The sequence below is a fragment of the Sceloporus undulatus genome, chromosome 3 (assembly GCF_019175285.1).
Source record: "Sceloporus undulatus isolate JIND9_A2432 ecotype Alabama chromosome 3, SceUnd_v1.1, whole genome shotgun sequence".
In the NCBI taxonomy this organism is placed as follows: Eukaryota; Metazoa; Chordata; class Lepidosauria; order Squamata; family Phrynosomatidae; genus Sceloporus; species Sceloporus undulatus.
In genome coordinates, this window is record NC_056524.1 from 169,417,416 (window position 1) to 169,432,795 (window position 15,380).

At 40.2% G+C, this 15,380-nt stretch overlaps 1 protein-coding gene across 5 annotated transcripts in view; it reads left to right on the top strand.

The window, feature by feature from the left end:
• The first annotated feature begins 1,689 nt into the window (after window positions 1–1,689).
• HKDC1 (hexokinase domain containing 1) overlaps window positions 1,690–15,380 on the top strand; it is a 38,448-nt gene continuing 24,757 nt past the window's right edge. For 2 of the 5 annotated variants that reach the window (XM_042457499.1, XM_042457504.1), the window contains exons 1-2: window positions 1,868–2,142; window positions 13,712–13,874. In XM_042457499.1, coding sequence (XP_042313433.1) covers window positions 2,080–2,142; window positions 13,712–13,874 — 226 coding nt within the window. In that variant the 5' untranslated portion in view covers window positions 1,868–2,079. Of the gene's footprint in view, window positions 1,759–1,867; window positions 2,143–10,543; window positions 10,621–13,711; window positions 13,875–15,380 lie in introns of those variants that run through there. The other 3 variants (XM_042457503.1, XM_042457502.1, XM_042457501.1) reach the window with 3 other exon arrangements.

Consider the following 15,380-nt stretch of genomic DNA (forward strand, 5'->3'; position numbering starts at 1 on the left):
TACCCTCTACTGCTCTATTGCTGCCCCATAGTCTCAAAGCTTCTCCACTGCAATTACTTCACATAGCAGGGAATTTGTTGTTGTGCCTTCAAGTCATTTCCGAATTCCGATTTACTAAGACGAACCTATCGTGGGGTTTTCTTGGCAAGTTTCGTCAGAGAGGGGTTGTCATTGTTATCCACTGAGGCTGAGTGTGTGACTTAGCCAAGGTCACCCAATGGGTTTCCATGGCTAAACTGAGACTTAAACCCTGGTCTCCAAAGTCCTAGTCTGACACACAAACCACTACATCACACTGGCTCCAAGAGAGAATAGACAAGCTAATGGAACAAACCTCAGGCCTAATCTGACTCTTCTTGTTCTTGTGCACCTTCAAGTAATGTCCAGCTTATGGCAACCTTAAGGTAACTTTATCACGGGACTTTCTTGGCAAGATTTGTCCATTGCCTTCTCCTGAGACTGAGTGAGTGAGTTGCCCATGATTCAGAAAGTGGGTTTTCACAACTGAGTGAGGTCCTAGGTCAATAGACAAACCACTATGCCACACTGGCTCTTAGATGGATTTAAAATGGTGGACTCAGTGGCGTCATTACTGTTGGTGTCACCCAGTGCAGTAACTCATGCTGTCATCCCCCACACTGACCTTCCAGAGTCTTACCATGTCTGCTTGACCATAAATCGATCTCATATATAAGTTGAGGGCAGGTTTTAGAGCCAAAATTAAGAATTTTGATATGACCTGTTGATAAATCAAGGGTAAAATTTAGGGGCATGTAACAAAGAATGTAAAGTATCTTTTTCTTTTTATTATTTCATTTCACTAATTCTGAGTGCATCACTACTACACAATAGCACTTTGATCCCATTTATTATTAAGCTTTATTTATATAGTGTTGTAAATTTACACAATGCTGTACATACAATTAAAATGGATAAAATAAATCTGCCTATGGCATACATTCTACACAAATAATTAATAGCTGCTGTGGTTCCATCCCAGACAATCCAGGGATTTATAGTTTCATAACTGATTTAGAATTCTCTGCCAGAAAGTGCAAAGGCTGCAGTTCATGGAGGTGTATTAGACGAACCTATCAAGGGTGCATCAGGACAGATTTACAAGACTATAAAGTTCTAGATTTTGTTCTTGTTCTTTCTAATTTTAATTTGGATAAACAAAAGACATTTTGTTTTCTCCAGAATATTTTCTGTTCAGCTCCCAATATGATCAGAGACTTTTTATACCAGAGCCCCAGGTCAGTTTATTTTAGCCCAGTATAAAACCAGAAAGAATAGGAACAATATCTGAGACTTTTCAGTCAGCTGGGGGTTCCATAGGCTGGATCAATAACAGTTACAGTATCAAACTGCTATATGTGTGTGGTGTGGATTTACCCTTTGTGAAGAGACCTGAAAGTTTTGAAGTGAGGCATTTGCTTCACAGAGAGTATGACCATTTTGAAGAGCCGTCTGGATAGGCCATGAATGGATAATGTGTATGTGTGACATGCTTGACTGGGAAAACACACGGAAGGACTTGTCTAACATTACTGTGCCAATCCGGAAAAAAGGGGGACAACAGAAGTGTCTTACATTCCCATAATCCCCAAAGTAAAGGTTCTAAGTGAGATATAATGCCTATTGAAGTGGCTTGCTTTTATAACATTTTTCCCGTACTGGAAGCGTGCCATGCTGTGGAAATTCATGCTGGGCTCGGGTTGAACAAAGAAGGCACCATAGCAACTGGATTGTTCAGAGGTAAAAAAAATAATAAATCCCAAAGTTGGGCCATTTCTTTTCTCCAGATTTGGCAGCTGGCCATCTGCTCAGTATTAGACTGTACCAAGTGGAGGGAGGGACTGCATGGTTGGAGAGCAAGAGGCTGAAGTTTAATCATTGAACCAAGTGCACTGAATGGATTTTGTTCAGGACTTGCTGCTCTGAGGGACTCTCCAAACTCACTTGGGAAATGGCACTGTTGCTGAAGGCATTCGGTCAGTCATCCTATTGTGTGACTACGACCCAGAGTTATTAGTTCAACAACACAGTCATTCTGTCTGCACCGAGGCACCAGGGAAAATGTTTGCTGTACACTTAGTGGCCTTTTATTTTACAAAGCTAAAAGAGGATCAGATCAAAAAGGTAGGCTTTGATTGTGCTGGATTTTATTTTTTTATAAGATGGGCTGTTCAAGAGAACATTTTGTTCTGGCAGAAATAAGAGGTTTTGTTCTAATAGTGTTAGCATATCTTTAAGGTAGAGGAGTAATAAGTGAATGTTTATGTCTAATTGTACCATTGTATAGAGAGGATTCTGAGATTTAAGGAGAGAAATCTTGGTGCAAACACAGGGTAAGGTTCAGAGTTTATGATAGTCAAGGAACAATGAAATTAGTTTCAAAATTAATGGAATTGTGTGAGGCATGATCTGTTTGGATTCTAAATGGCATATGCAATTGGATGGCCTAATTTGCTCACCAGCAACAAATCTCTATTAAAGTTGGTCTGATTTGCAACATAAAAGCTGGTCTTGTCCATCTGATCAAAAGCTTTTTAAAATAATGAGAATTGGATGCCAAGCACTCCAAAAGAATTACAGAACATATCCAAATATTTAGCTACATAAATAACATTTTTGTAGGTACAGAAGGGAGTCTTTATATTCAGCATCTTCACCTCTATGATTCTATGTCTTGTTTGCAACTTTATATTTAAAAGAGTCTAAGCAATATTTAAGGGCCAGAATATCATAACGGCAGGAGATCCTGTCTGATCTTGGAAGCTAAGCAAGATCAGTGCTGGTTAGTACTTGGACAGGCAATTGCCAGTGAATACTGGGTGCTGTAGGCTATATTTCAGAGGAAGGAATTGGCAAACCTACCTCTGAGTGTTCCTTGCCTAAGAAAACTCTGTGAAATTCATGAGGTTGCCATAAGTCAACAGGTGACTTGAAGGCACGTACACACATAGAATGAATATTTGAAAGAGCTAACCAAAACATGGAGCCAGAGTTGTGTATTGCTTTAAGTGTTGGACACTGAAAGAACGGGGTTGAAACCCCCACTCAGCAATGCAAACCCACTGGGTGGCCTTGGGAAAGTCACACACTCTCAGCCTCAGAGGAAGGGACAGTCAAGTCCTGTCCAAACAAATTCTGCCAAGAAAACCCAACAATAGCCTTAGGATCACCATAAGTCAGAAATTACTTGAAAGCACACAACAATAACAACCAATAAATGTCTTCCCATGGGCAAACAGCAAAAAAAATAAAAATAAAAAAGCAGCTCAAATGTGCTTTAATCTAATTGAACTGGAGATCCTTTTATCAAATGCACTATAATTTAATCAAACTTGGACTGGTTTTTGGCATCAGGTTGTTCCATTCTATAACTCTGTTCTTACTGTAGAACCTGACCCTCCTTCTTCATCTCTGTTCACCTTCCCTGGTAATTTGTCATTTGTCAGAATGGAATTCCCTAAATATGTGTGGCCTGTCACGCATGCATCCTAATCTCTACAGAGGATGGCAATTAGGTGAAGCAATTTTACTGCCTTGAAAAGTGGGCCAACAGATTAGCTAAGAGAACCGAGTCTGTAACAGAAAAGATGTGTGCTCTTAAATTTCTTGTCTAAAGAACCCTTGCCTCCAATCTCAAGTACTGTAATTGCATTTGTAAATTCTTCAGGATCACTAATTTCTATTTCAGTGATTCTTAACTTTTTCTTTACCAGGGACTCCTTTGAAACGTCTTTTGTTGCCATGATCCCCTAAAATTTAAGATTTTAAATCCTAAAGCACATCAAATGCAGTGGTCCTTCGCCATTCACTGAGGTTAGGGGTGAAGGACCCCCATGAATGCGGAAAAACTGCAAATATAAAAAACACCATTTTTTTTACCTAAGAGAACACCTCTCTAGAAATCTCTGTGTCCTCCAGTGTAACTCTACGGTCAACATCTACCAGAAGGTGATCATAGAATCAAGCTGGAGGACCTATAAATGCCTAGAGAAGATGGCCTTGGACATGATAGAGGACTGCCTCCCTAAGCTAGTTCAAGACTTATTAACCTCTAAATATCTGCTATCTCAGACCTAGCTTTTACAAATACCACATTGTCTCTGTCCTGAGAAACACAGCTGAAGTTCTCAGAGGTACTCTTGACAAGTACTCCAAACCCAGATATTTTTATCTTTCCTGCAATTAAAAACAATCTGAGGATGTATAAATTGGATAATGATCAGGACTTATGTAGAGAGATCAGGACTTAGTTTCAATTAAATCTTCAATTTTTCCCTATTAAATTTTCATTTTTCCCCATTCACATAAATCTTCCCCCCCCCCCCCCCCCGCCAATTATTGAAATCTAATCATGTAAGAGCTCAATACTTACCAACACTTACTTTTGCCACTCTGAGAATTTCATTTACAGAACCAAGTTTCCAAACAATACCAATATCTGTTTGGGATGGTAAAAACAGAAATAAGTCTCTGCATTTGTGGCATGGGAGAGCTAGAGCATATTTCAAACTAATTTCTGTTCGCTCTATTTCCATTTTTAACATAACCCCAGGATGAGATTCTTGGGACAGATTTTGGCTTCCTTACAGGGTGAGAGCTCTTATGTGAAACTATGCTGGTTACTGTCAGAGTGCAATCCATATGCTACACATAAAACAGTCTTATTTGGTAAAGCTGCTAAAAGTATACATGTGAGCTATTTGAAAGATATTCCTATAGACTGTGCAAGGGGATTCATTAATCTGATTTTTTTCTATGGATGTACAAGTACATGCATATATGTACATTTAATTGGATTTGTAATGGCTTTAGTTACATATCTTAAATGACGGACTGACTGACTGACTCCTTCTTCTCCAGTTTTGATGTTCCAGTCTAAATCATGAACCCCTGTGGCTGTTCACTCTTTAAAAATGGCAGGAAATCCTATTTGGGGTGGGACAGAACATCACTAGTGCTAGCTGAATTACTGGAAGTAAACCTGGCTGGTAGAAAAATGTTCTGGAAGGAAGAGGCTATGGGAAAGTCACAGTGAGCATGGTGTGGTGTGGCTTAGTTCCTCTCTTTCATCCATGCAAATGACACCAAATTAGGAGGAGTAACCAATATCCCAAAGCACAGGATCAGAATTCAAAATGACCTTAACAGATCAGAGAACTAACAAAACAAAACAAAACAAAACAAAAAAGAACAACAAGGAGAAATGGAAGGTTAAACTGAAAAATGAAAGACACAGATATAGGATAGGTGATACCTGGCTTGACAACAATACATGAAAAAGAGATCTAGGAGTGTTAGTAGATCATAAGCTAAACATGAGTCAACTGTACTGTGTCCAGTTCTGTTCACCATAGTTCACGAGGGATATTAACAAGCTGGCGCATGCCCAGAGGAGGGCAACCAAAATGGTGAAAAGTCTGGAAACCATGCCCTACAATGAGTGGTTTAGGGAGCTGAATATGTTTCGCCTGGGGAAGAGAAGGTTAAGAGGTTGCGATTCCATGCTGTTTCTGTGCTTAAAGGCATACAGACATACATTTGGCAGTATATGTAATAAATGATACATTAAAGACCATAGGCCCATTCTGGAAAACTCAAAAGAATAGTAAACTGGAAGGGAGATAATCTGTAATCTCTGGTATCTTTAAAAGGTTTAATTATTGCCTACCAGTAGACTTTGGGCACCGCCAATAAAAAAATGTGAGTCTATTCTCTTGAGGAGAAACCACTACCCCAGCACCAATTAGTGGAAAAGTGGGAAGTGTGTAGCGCATGGGCCACATGAGGGCCCCCTCTGACAGACCTAAAGCCCCAGACACTGTTTTTTAAAAATGTTTTTAGGGGGCAAAATCCCTCCCCCTCATATCCAGACTCTCCCAAACCATTGCAAAAGTGCAATTGCCTGGGGGGAAAACCTATCGATATAAGTGGTGTTTACAGTTGAAATGAGAAACCGGAAGCTGATGTCATGTCACAGCACATTGCTGTGGCCCACTGGGATTTCTGTGTGTGTGTATCTGTATGTGTGTATGTGTGTGTGTAAAATGTTCCCAGTACCAGTGCAGTTACACACCCCTGAATTAGTGAATATCCTTTTATATATGTTCTGAAGCTGACAGGTTTTGAGTACCATTGGTATAATGTTCTGTAACATGGCTGGCCCACCACATTGTGCTGCCTGTGGCCAAGAATGAGGTGCCCCCCTCTGCTCTATTCCACATATAGAAGGGCAGCTGAAGTGTACTTCAACACTGCAGGTGATGGGATGAGGTCCTCCACTAGACCTAAAGGCAGCAGGGCTGCATCCCACTTTAGAAATAATGGCTCACTGCTATGGAATTCTAGGAACTGTAGTTTGTGAGACATTTCGCCTTCTCTGTCAGACATCTCTAGTGCCACAACAAACAATTCCCAGGATCCCATAGCCTTGAGCCATGGAAGTTAAAGTGGTGTCAAATGGGATTATTAGTGCAGTGCAGATACAGCCTAGGTGTGTGTGTGTGTGTGTGTTTGTGTCAAAATGCAGAGTTCTGCCCCGATTAAATTTTCCTTCATCTCTCAAGTTTCAAGCATCCAAGAGAGGGAGACATTGACACCTGGAACTCTTATATTTGCTGTGTTCACAACTCCCTTTATAATTTTGCTCTTCCCTTTTCTTTGGTTGGTTAAATTATTTCTAAAAGTTCAACTGAAGTTTTAAGTCACTGCAATACTAGAAATTTGGGGACTGAAGGAAAGTTTAATCTGAGGTGATACACACAGCTTTGTATCCCAAGGATGTGTCCATACTGCAGAAAGAAAGCAATTTGACACTGCTTTAATTGCCACGACTCTATCCTGTGGAATCCTGGTTTTGTAGTTTGGTGAGGCACCAGAGCTCTCTGACAGGCCAGACTGAATACCTCGTCAGACTACAAATCCCAGGATTCCACAGGATGGAGCCTTGACAGATGAAATGGTGTCAAACTGCTTTATTTCCGTAGTGTGGAAGAGCTGCAAGAAAGAATAGGAGCACAAGAAGAATAGATGAGAGTGGTAGAGTCCTTGGCATCTGCTGCCTGAGGTAACTGCCTCACTCTACTCAACAGGAGTACCATCTCTGTTCTTATAATTGTTTCCCTGGGTTTACTCATACCAGTTTGTATCATATGTGATTATTATATATAATATGATACTATAGCCTTTCAAACATCTTCTGAAGGTATCTTAAAGTGGGGATGGGCAAAATATGCTCTTTCAGAAATTGCCCAACTATAGCTTCTATCAGCCACTGGCGGGAATTGCTGGGAGCTGCAATTCAACAGCATCTGGAGAGCCATGCTTGCCCATACTTGAGTGGGAAAGCCAGTGTGTAGTGTACTAGTTGGGAAACTGATCCATGGAGTTTATCACACTGGGGCTGATTTTGAAATTAAAGAGAGATTAAAGAGCATTTAAAGCACCCTGCAAATTAAGCAGAAATGGTGAGTAACTGCACAAATGCTTATCATATGCAATTGCGCAAATAAAGTGATATCAGAAATGCATTGTTGCTGAAATCCCCAAAGTAAAAAGATGCACATTAATACTTCTTTGAGACCACTTTAATGGCAGGTTTTGTGCAATATCATGTGAAATGGTTACTCATAATTATGTGATTTTTCTGGGATATTCGCGGGATAAACTAGCTCCTTTGTGTGATAAATTCCTATTTTATAGGAAGTCCCCAGTTTAAATCTTGCTTCTTCCAATGACTCATTAAAGTGGTCTAATTCAAATTAATCTCTCTCAGTTTACAGTATAAGAGATAATGATGATGCCTTCACTGATGTAGCTGTTTACTGCCAGTTAATACATGTGAAACTCTTTGAACACATGAAAGCATTGTACCATTTTTAAGTACAACTGTTATTAAATCTATTTCCTGTTTCCTATAGTCCCCTTTGAACATTCCCAGAAGCTTTCTGGAAGCACCATTGAGCTTCAAAACAATACATGTGCTCCTTGCACACCTGGTTTTATAAGGAAGAAGAGGGTTTGCCACCTCTTCAGCAAATTCAGTGGCAAGATGGCAAGAGGGGGTAATATATCCACCACAGGAACCTGACCAACCTAATTTATATCACTTGGTTGCCAGGTCTCAGACCACTGCCTAAAGATAGGAATGGATATGCTCCAGAGCTCTGAGGACCACACTTCCCAAATGTCAGCTTCCCTAGAACTGTGGAGGGCCATAGCAAGCTGTTATGGACACCATTTTTGTTAACTGGAAGTGTCATTGTAATCCAGTTCCCCTTTGTGATGAGATGGGATGAGATGTGGTTCTTACTACAGTACAGTATTTCAGAGTGAGGAATCTCTGAAAAGTACTGCACACTGTTTTAAAGCTGGCTTAAGTGTTTTTCAGCCAAAAAAGCAATTAATTTCTAGCCAAATTTTTGGAGGCTTGCTGGGGATTTGGTGGGTCAGTGGGTGTCAGCGTGGGTCCCAGAGGGGTCACAATAAACTGCACCAGGTCTGCATGTGATTTGAAAGCCACATAATTCCCACCTTAGTCTAAAGCCTCTTGGAATTGCTGGAATTTTTGGGGCTCAGGCAAATCTCAGCGTGAGCAGCGCTGGAAGAGGACACTGTCTGATTTTTGCTTGTAAGATGGCTCTGAAGCCTGGGAACCCCTTGCCACCCATTCCCAGCTATCTCCAGAGTTGGTGTCACCCAGTGCAGTAACTCATGGTATCAACCCCCATTGATCTCCTCCTATACCACATAATACAGAGTCCTTAGTAATGTTTTTTTATACTAATGTTACCCATAAATCATAATTCCCACACATCACTGAATGTAATGGTAATAGTTGTGACATAAAAGGGTACAATTAAAATTATACTTTTAAATTACACTATCATACACATCCTAAATTTATTGACATATACATAGTTTCATGTGCTTAAAGTTAACATTGGGTGAGATGTGATGTTTTTAAAGAAAATTTTAAAAATAATGTTTTTGATATTTGAAATTTTAATTAAAAAAACAACTCTTGGGCTTCTTCTTTTTCCTCCCACTGAGCTTCACCCCACTCACCCCATCTATTCATCATTTTAATGAGACACAGGTGAATGCTACTGCCTGTTTCTGCCAAAAGGCAGATATTTGAGGAACAGTGGTGTCGCCCGCTCTTAGAGTGTCATCTAGTGTAGTCCGCACCTGCTAGTGATGCCATTGGCTGCCTTTAGGGCTCCCTTGCACAGCACAAATATGTTCATATGTGTGTTGCATTTGCACATATGTCAGTACACCAAAGCACCAGGGGCAAAAGGAAAAGGCTGAGAAGAGAGCTGGAGGGATTGCTTGACCTTTTGTGATTTTGAGGAAAGCAGGGACTCAACGGGTACCATCATGATATGTGAACTGCTTTATTGCCCACATCTTGGCAGCAGAAATATAGAGTATGGGAAGAAGAAAATTGAGGGCTAGCAGTGAGCCTTTCGCTTCACACCCCCACCCCTAGTCCTGGTTTGCCGTATTACTGGTTGTCTGATTTCTAGAAAATTTCAGGCTAATTTTCCTGGATTCCCTTTGAGCCTGTTTTTACAATCAGCTGGTTAAAAGAGACTAAAAGCATCTCAAATTATTTAACATGTCATAAGACTATTAAAAATTAATTTAAACCATTTAAAATAATGTTAGCTATAACAAGCATGTATATTGGATAAAACAAATTACCCTAGGGCATAAAGCTCTTATGTCAGAATGGTGCCAACACTGGTGCCTGTCAGGCCTCTAAGGGTCAGGCATTCCACTACTGGGATGCCACAACAAAGAAGTCCCTCTCACATGTTCTCCTGAAGTATATTGCCCCTACTGCTGGGACACAGATGAGGGGCCTTTCAATAGACTACTGTAAATTCTCTGTCAGGGTGTATAGGGAGAAGCATCCCTTCAAGTATAAAAATCCCAATCCATTTAGGGCTTTAAATGTTGTCACTAACACCTTGAATTCAGACTGAAAGTTTCCTGCACCCCTCTGGAGGGCTTTCTCCATTCATTCTATATCTCTCTCAAAATAAGATGAGTGAAATCAATGTTGTGTCCCACCCCATATCACAACCTCCAATATTTCACAGATGAAAAACGGGACCTGTGTGTCCAAGTAACGCTGGAGTGTGGTCAAGATAGCAAAAGTTATGAGGAAGAACATACAAGCCACAAGAGGATGCAGCATAGAATCATCATAGAATCGTAGAGTTGGAAGAGACTGCAAGGGCCATCCAGTTCAACCCCCTGCCATGCAGAAAATCACAAGCAAAGCATCCCCGACAGATGGCCACCCAGCCTCTGTTTGAAGACCTCTAAGGAAGGAGACTCCACTACACTCCATGGAGTCTCCTTCCTTAGAGGTCTTCAAACAGAGGCAGTTTGCTTTTTGCCTGAGCTACTGTTCTCTCCTCCTTGCTGAGTTCACCAAGTACAAACTACTTTTGTATGTTGAAATTAATTTGCAGTAATTAAAGTAAGCTGAGGACAAAGAGGGAAAGAGGAAGGAGAGAGAAAGTGGGCTGAAAATGTGAGATGACAGAGGATTAATTGGGACTGTCCTTGCCATAACAGGACAGCTGAAGGGTATGTGCTTCTTTCTAATATACTAGTAGGCTCTCCACACTTATCTTGCTTTGATTCTTTTCCAACACTTTGGCCTGTTACAGACTGCCAAAATAAAGCTGCTTCGGGTCTCTTTGGAGGTATGCTGTTTAAATGATGCGTGCACCCTAAGAATCCAGAAGCTGCACCAAAGCTGCACTCCAGTGCTTAGGAATGGAGGGTGGCTTTGGCGTGACCTCCAGACTCTTAGGACCCATGCATCATTTAAATAGCATATCTCCAAAGAGACCCGAAGCAGCTTTATTTTGGCAGTCTGTAACAGGCCTTTGTTAGTTTCAGAATGCTGTGATCCCAAAAATATGTTAAAGATAGGACTTGGATGTAGCATCACATTATTCCCCCCCCCAGCATATTACAGTATAAAAAAGGAAACAAAGCATTATAATAATATGTTTAAATTACATTAATGTATTTTTTAAAAAAAGGGGGGGATGAACCTATGCAATGTATGTTTGCAATATGATCCCTAGTGCCTCTTCCTTTTCTGAACCCAGCTTGGATATCTGGCATTTCTCACTCCATATATATGGTGAAAGTCTTTGTTGGAAAATTCTGATCATCACTTTGCTTAAAGGGGAAGATTAATTAGTTCACTGCTGAAATTTTGTTGCAAAACTCAGTGGCTGGGAATTGATTGAAATTGGGATTTCTTAAAAGGAGGACATTGACATTAGTGTAGCTGCAAGAGTGAGTGATGATGGAAAAGAGGATATGGCCCCATTTCAATAAGAATTTTCCCCAAAATGAAAATTTCTTTCATTCCCCAGATGTCTAGCATTATAGAGAAAGAGACGCTGAAAATTATTCACAACTTGTACACTTAGAGTTTGCATTCCCTTGGCCTAAACCTTTTCTTTTGTGTACAAAAACAACATTGTCAAAATAAGCTTGTACTCAAAGCAGTATGCTCTGCAAACATGTGTGATTTAGGAATGGATAAATCTATCACTGTTGTTTTCTCTCATATTCATTTCTTTTTAAAATCTGACATTATTTCAGGCAACATGTGAAATGCATGACATTCTTGACAAAACTGAATGAAATTCTCAACCACCTGCGATTTAACAGAGTCAGCTATTCCCTACTATGGAAAAAGCCATGTTGTAGCTCCCTGCCATTTAACTGTCAGACAAAAAGGTGGCATTGGCAGCCTAATTCGGCACCACAAATATGGTTGAATACACAGGGATTCAAGCAGAGTTTAAAATACTAAGCTAAGCGCTCAGAGCATGCTGTCTAGAAGAGTGATGCTCTCAATTTTGCTTACTCTCACATTGATTTTTAATTTTTTAAAACACAATTGATGCCAATCTGAGAATTTTGAACAGTTTTATTTGTAAAAAATCCAAACCCATCCTTACTATGGATTTCCTGAACTGCTTCCAGAGATGGATTGAATACACTACTTATTTATACTGAGGCACTTCAGACCAATCTTCCACCTGTGGGACATATTCCTAGGCGTCTTCATCAGCTGGTCCCTACTTGGACTCATTACGGTACACAGTCTTGTGCAAGGGAAATGTCCCAGAAAAATACATGTCTCTTTTCTCCCTGGTACGTCTATAATGGCATCCTATCCAGGGTTCTGGCAATGTCTGCATGGTTGCCAGCGATTGTTATCTATGTTTACATGGAAGTGCAGTGGATCATTTCTGCTCATTTGGTTTCAAAAGGGATCAAGAGTAGGCAATATATCCCCAAATGTGTCCCATGAGTACATGTTGATGTCTGGCTGAGTACAGAACAGACCTATTTGTTCAACACCCTTGTCAATGGAAATTCCCTTCCCATTAGATCACCTACATGACTGACTTTGCCTCTGCTGTCCACCAACCCCAGATGACAGCCCCTTAAATCCGTTCTACCTCATGTGACTTTGAATCCATACAAACAGAGTTAGGCTTAAAAAAGATGGCTAGAAAGATCATAAACACTAGCTGTTGGGCCTTCTGGTTTGGTAGGAGGGGTGCTACACATTCCTAGGGCAAAGGAACTCACAGTATGGTCCCTGTTTCTCACTGTAGTAAAGCCACTGATACATACAAGGAAGTCAAGGATATGATCTGGCTAAAATGAAGCACATTTCTGCCCTGTTAAATTCAGTGAAGATGTTTATTAACCTCTCTTGAACTGGAGTCAACAATGTGCTTAAAGCTCCACCAAGAACAGGTCTTTTGTAAAGCTAATGGAACTTAATGGCTCATTTAAGACCAAAATACTTTAGGTTAAAATGGAATATTTTTTAAAGAAAAAAAGACAGAGGGGGAAGAGAGCAAATACAAGTCTGAGAGAGAGATTAAGAAAGAGAGGAAGAGGGAGGGAGGGAGAGAGAGAGAAAGAGAGAGAATGGTGAATGTATATCACTGTCACAGATTTCCAGTTCTGTAATAAAATCAGGAAAAGCAAAAGTCTGAATAAATTCACATGTGCATGCTTCCCTGGAATGTTAATGTTCAGAAATGTTTCCAACAGGTGCTTTTTGTTTTGTTTTTGTAAATCATTAAAATATGATATTATCAATAAAGAATGGGCAATTACAAATCTCTAGGTCAAGCTATTCGTCCCTGTTCCTTGAATACCATCCACTGACTTACATTCTTCCTATAGTATTTGCTCCCAGCTATCTTGATTTGCTTCACACTGACACTACAATCCCTCATCCTCTATGTACAATCTCATGAGCCATGGAAAAAATTGTTTTAAATCTGGAATATATTGTTGCATATTTTACATTTCTGAAAAAAACACCCACTTTTGCTAACAACACTCAATTCTACAAGTTTGCTAACGATTGTGTAACTTTTTGCTAAATAATAAAGGGATTTTCTTGGGTTTTTTAAAAAAACATTAATGCAGCACTCTCAAAGCTGTTTGGAGATGCCAAGAAAATAGTAAGCACCTATCTGTGTATATAGTATATGTGGGGTTGTTGTAGTGTTTGCATTCCCATGCAAATCACTATTAGCCAGTGTAAAAATGTTTAGTCTTCTGGGGCAGTGGATGATGTTTACTAGCCAGTAGAAATATCCTGTATGACCTCCTTCCGTAGGTTGATCGGTATCTCTACCACATGCGTCTTTCTGATGAGGTCCTGCTTGATGTGATGACCCGTTTCCAATCAGAGATGGTGAAAGGCCTGGGAAGGGACACCCATCCAACAACTACCGTAAAAATGCTGCCAACATTCGTGCGATCACTGCCTGATGGCTCAGGTAAGCAAGCCATTTGGGGTTTCTTCTGTCAATGTCCTTATAATTGATTCATTTGGTCTGCTCTAGATCAGGTTATCAATAAGAGTTAAGTCAAAATGTTCTAAGTTCATTCCCTGGCATCTTCAGTTATTGGCGGGAAAGACTTCTATTGAAGAGCTTGTTGTTCTTGTATGCCTTCAAGTCTTTTGCAACTTATGGCAACCCTAAGGCAAATCTATTATAAGGTTTTCTTGGCAAGTTTCTTCACAGAGGGTTTGCCATTGCCATCCTCTTGAGGCTGAGAGATTGTGATTTGCCCAAGGTTACCCTAGATGGCCAAGCTGGAATTCGAACCCTGGTCTCCCAGTGTCCCAGTCCGATGCTCAAACCATTGCACCACACTAGCCTCACTGGAGAGCAAGCTAATACAGAAAAGGAATGGGGATTGTGCAGCCTATGGGCCATCTGAAAAAATGCAATCTCCAGTGGCAAAACTCCTGTAGAAGATTCAGTTTGCACCTTCGCTGCTGTTTCTATCCACATACACTGCAACATCTCCCAAACTGCAAAAAGCATTGATCAGGAGGGACCAGAATGTAACTTCTGTTTTGGGGGAAAATGTTAGGTATGACATTTTCTTTGTAGGGTGGACATGAAAGTAGCCCCTGACGTTCCAGACATGTTGACAGGTGGTGCAGACAATAGTATGCTAGAAAGCTTAATGCCTTTTGGTATAAAGTCACAGTTATGTGTTCTATGGTGGCCATGAAAGAAGGTAAGAAGCCAAACTGAACTTAAGTTTTCAGAAAATCATAACATTTTTCTTCTCTCTACTCCACACCACCCTGAGAGTAGTCAATACAAGTCTTTATGAATGTCAGTAACAAAAGTAAATGCAATACTGTTGTTTGATACACATATGGAGTAGAATATTCCTGTTCTGGTGGGCATTGTTTAATGATGAAATGTGGTTTAATCAATAAATTAAAAAAAAACCCACCACAAAACAAACGACTAAAACCCAAAATTCAAAAACTGAAACCCCCCCAAAAAACCAAACGAAACAAAATAAAGCTGCCAGATCAGTCTGGTTTTTACTTACTAAAGTTTGGTGGGTTGTTTTCTACAAATTAGAATCTGCCACATTCTTTTGGCTCATTGCTCACAGAGGTTTTACCCACTGAAGTTGCCCACTCAATCCAAAATAAACCAAACTGAATGAAAATTTTAGAGCAGGGCCTGCCGATGACATTTTACAGTCTGAAGCGAAGGTCAAGATGGTGCCATTTCCCCCCATTCCTCAAGCAGAAGATGATAAATCCTCCAGCTAAATATTTAGTTCAGTATTGGTGACAGAATAATATCTCTAATATTTGAGAGCAGAAGACCAGTTCTTCCAAGAGCAAGAAATGCTCAGCTTCTAGTAACTGAGGCAATTATCTTATCCTGCATTAGAGGATCTAGTCTAGAAGAACTGGGCAATGGACAGTCGTATTTTTGCTTCCGGCTGTGACCTCTTGACCATGT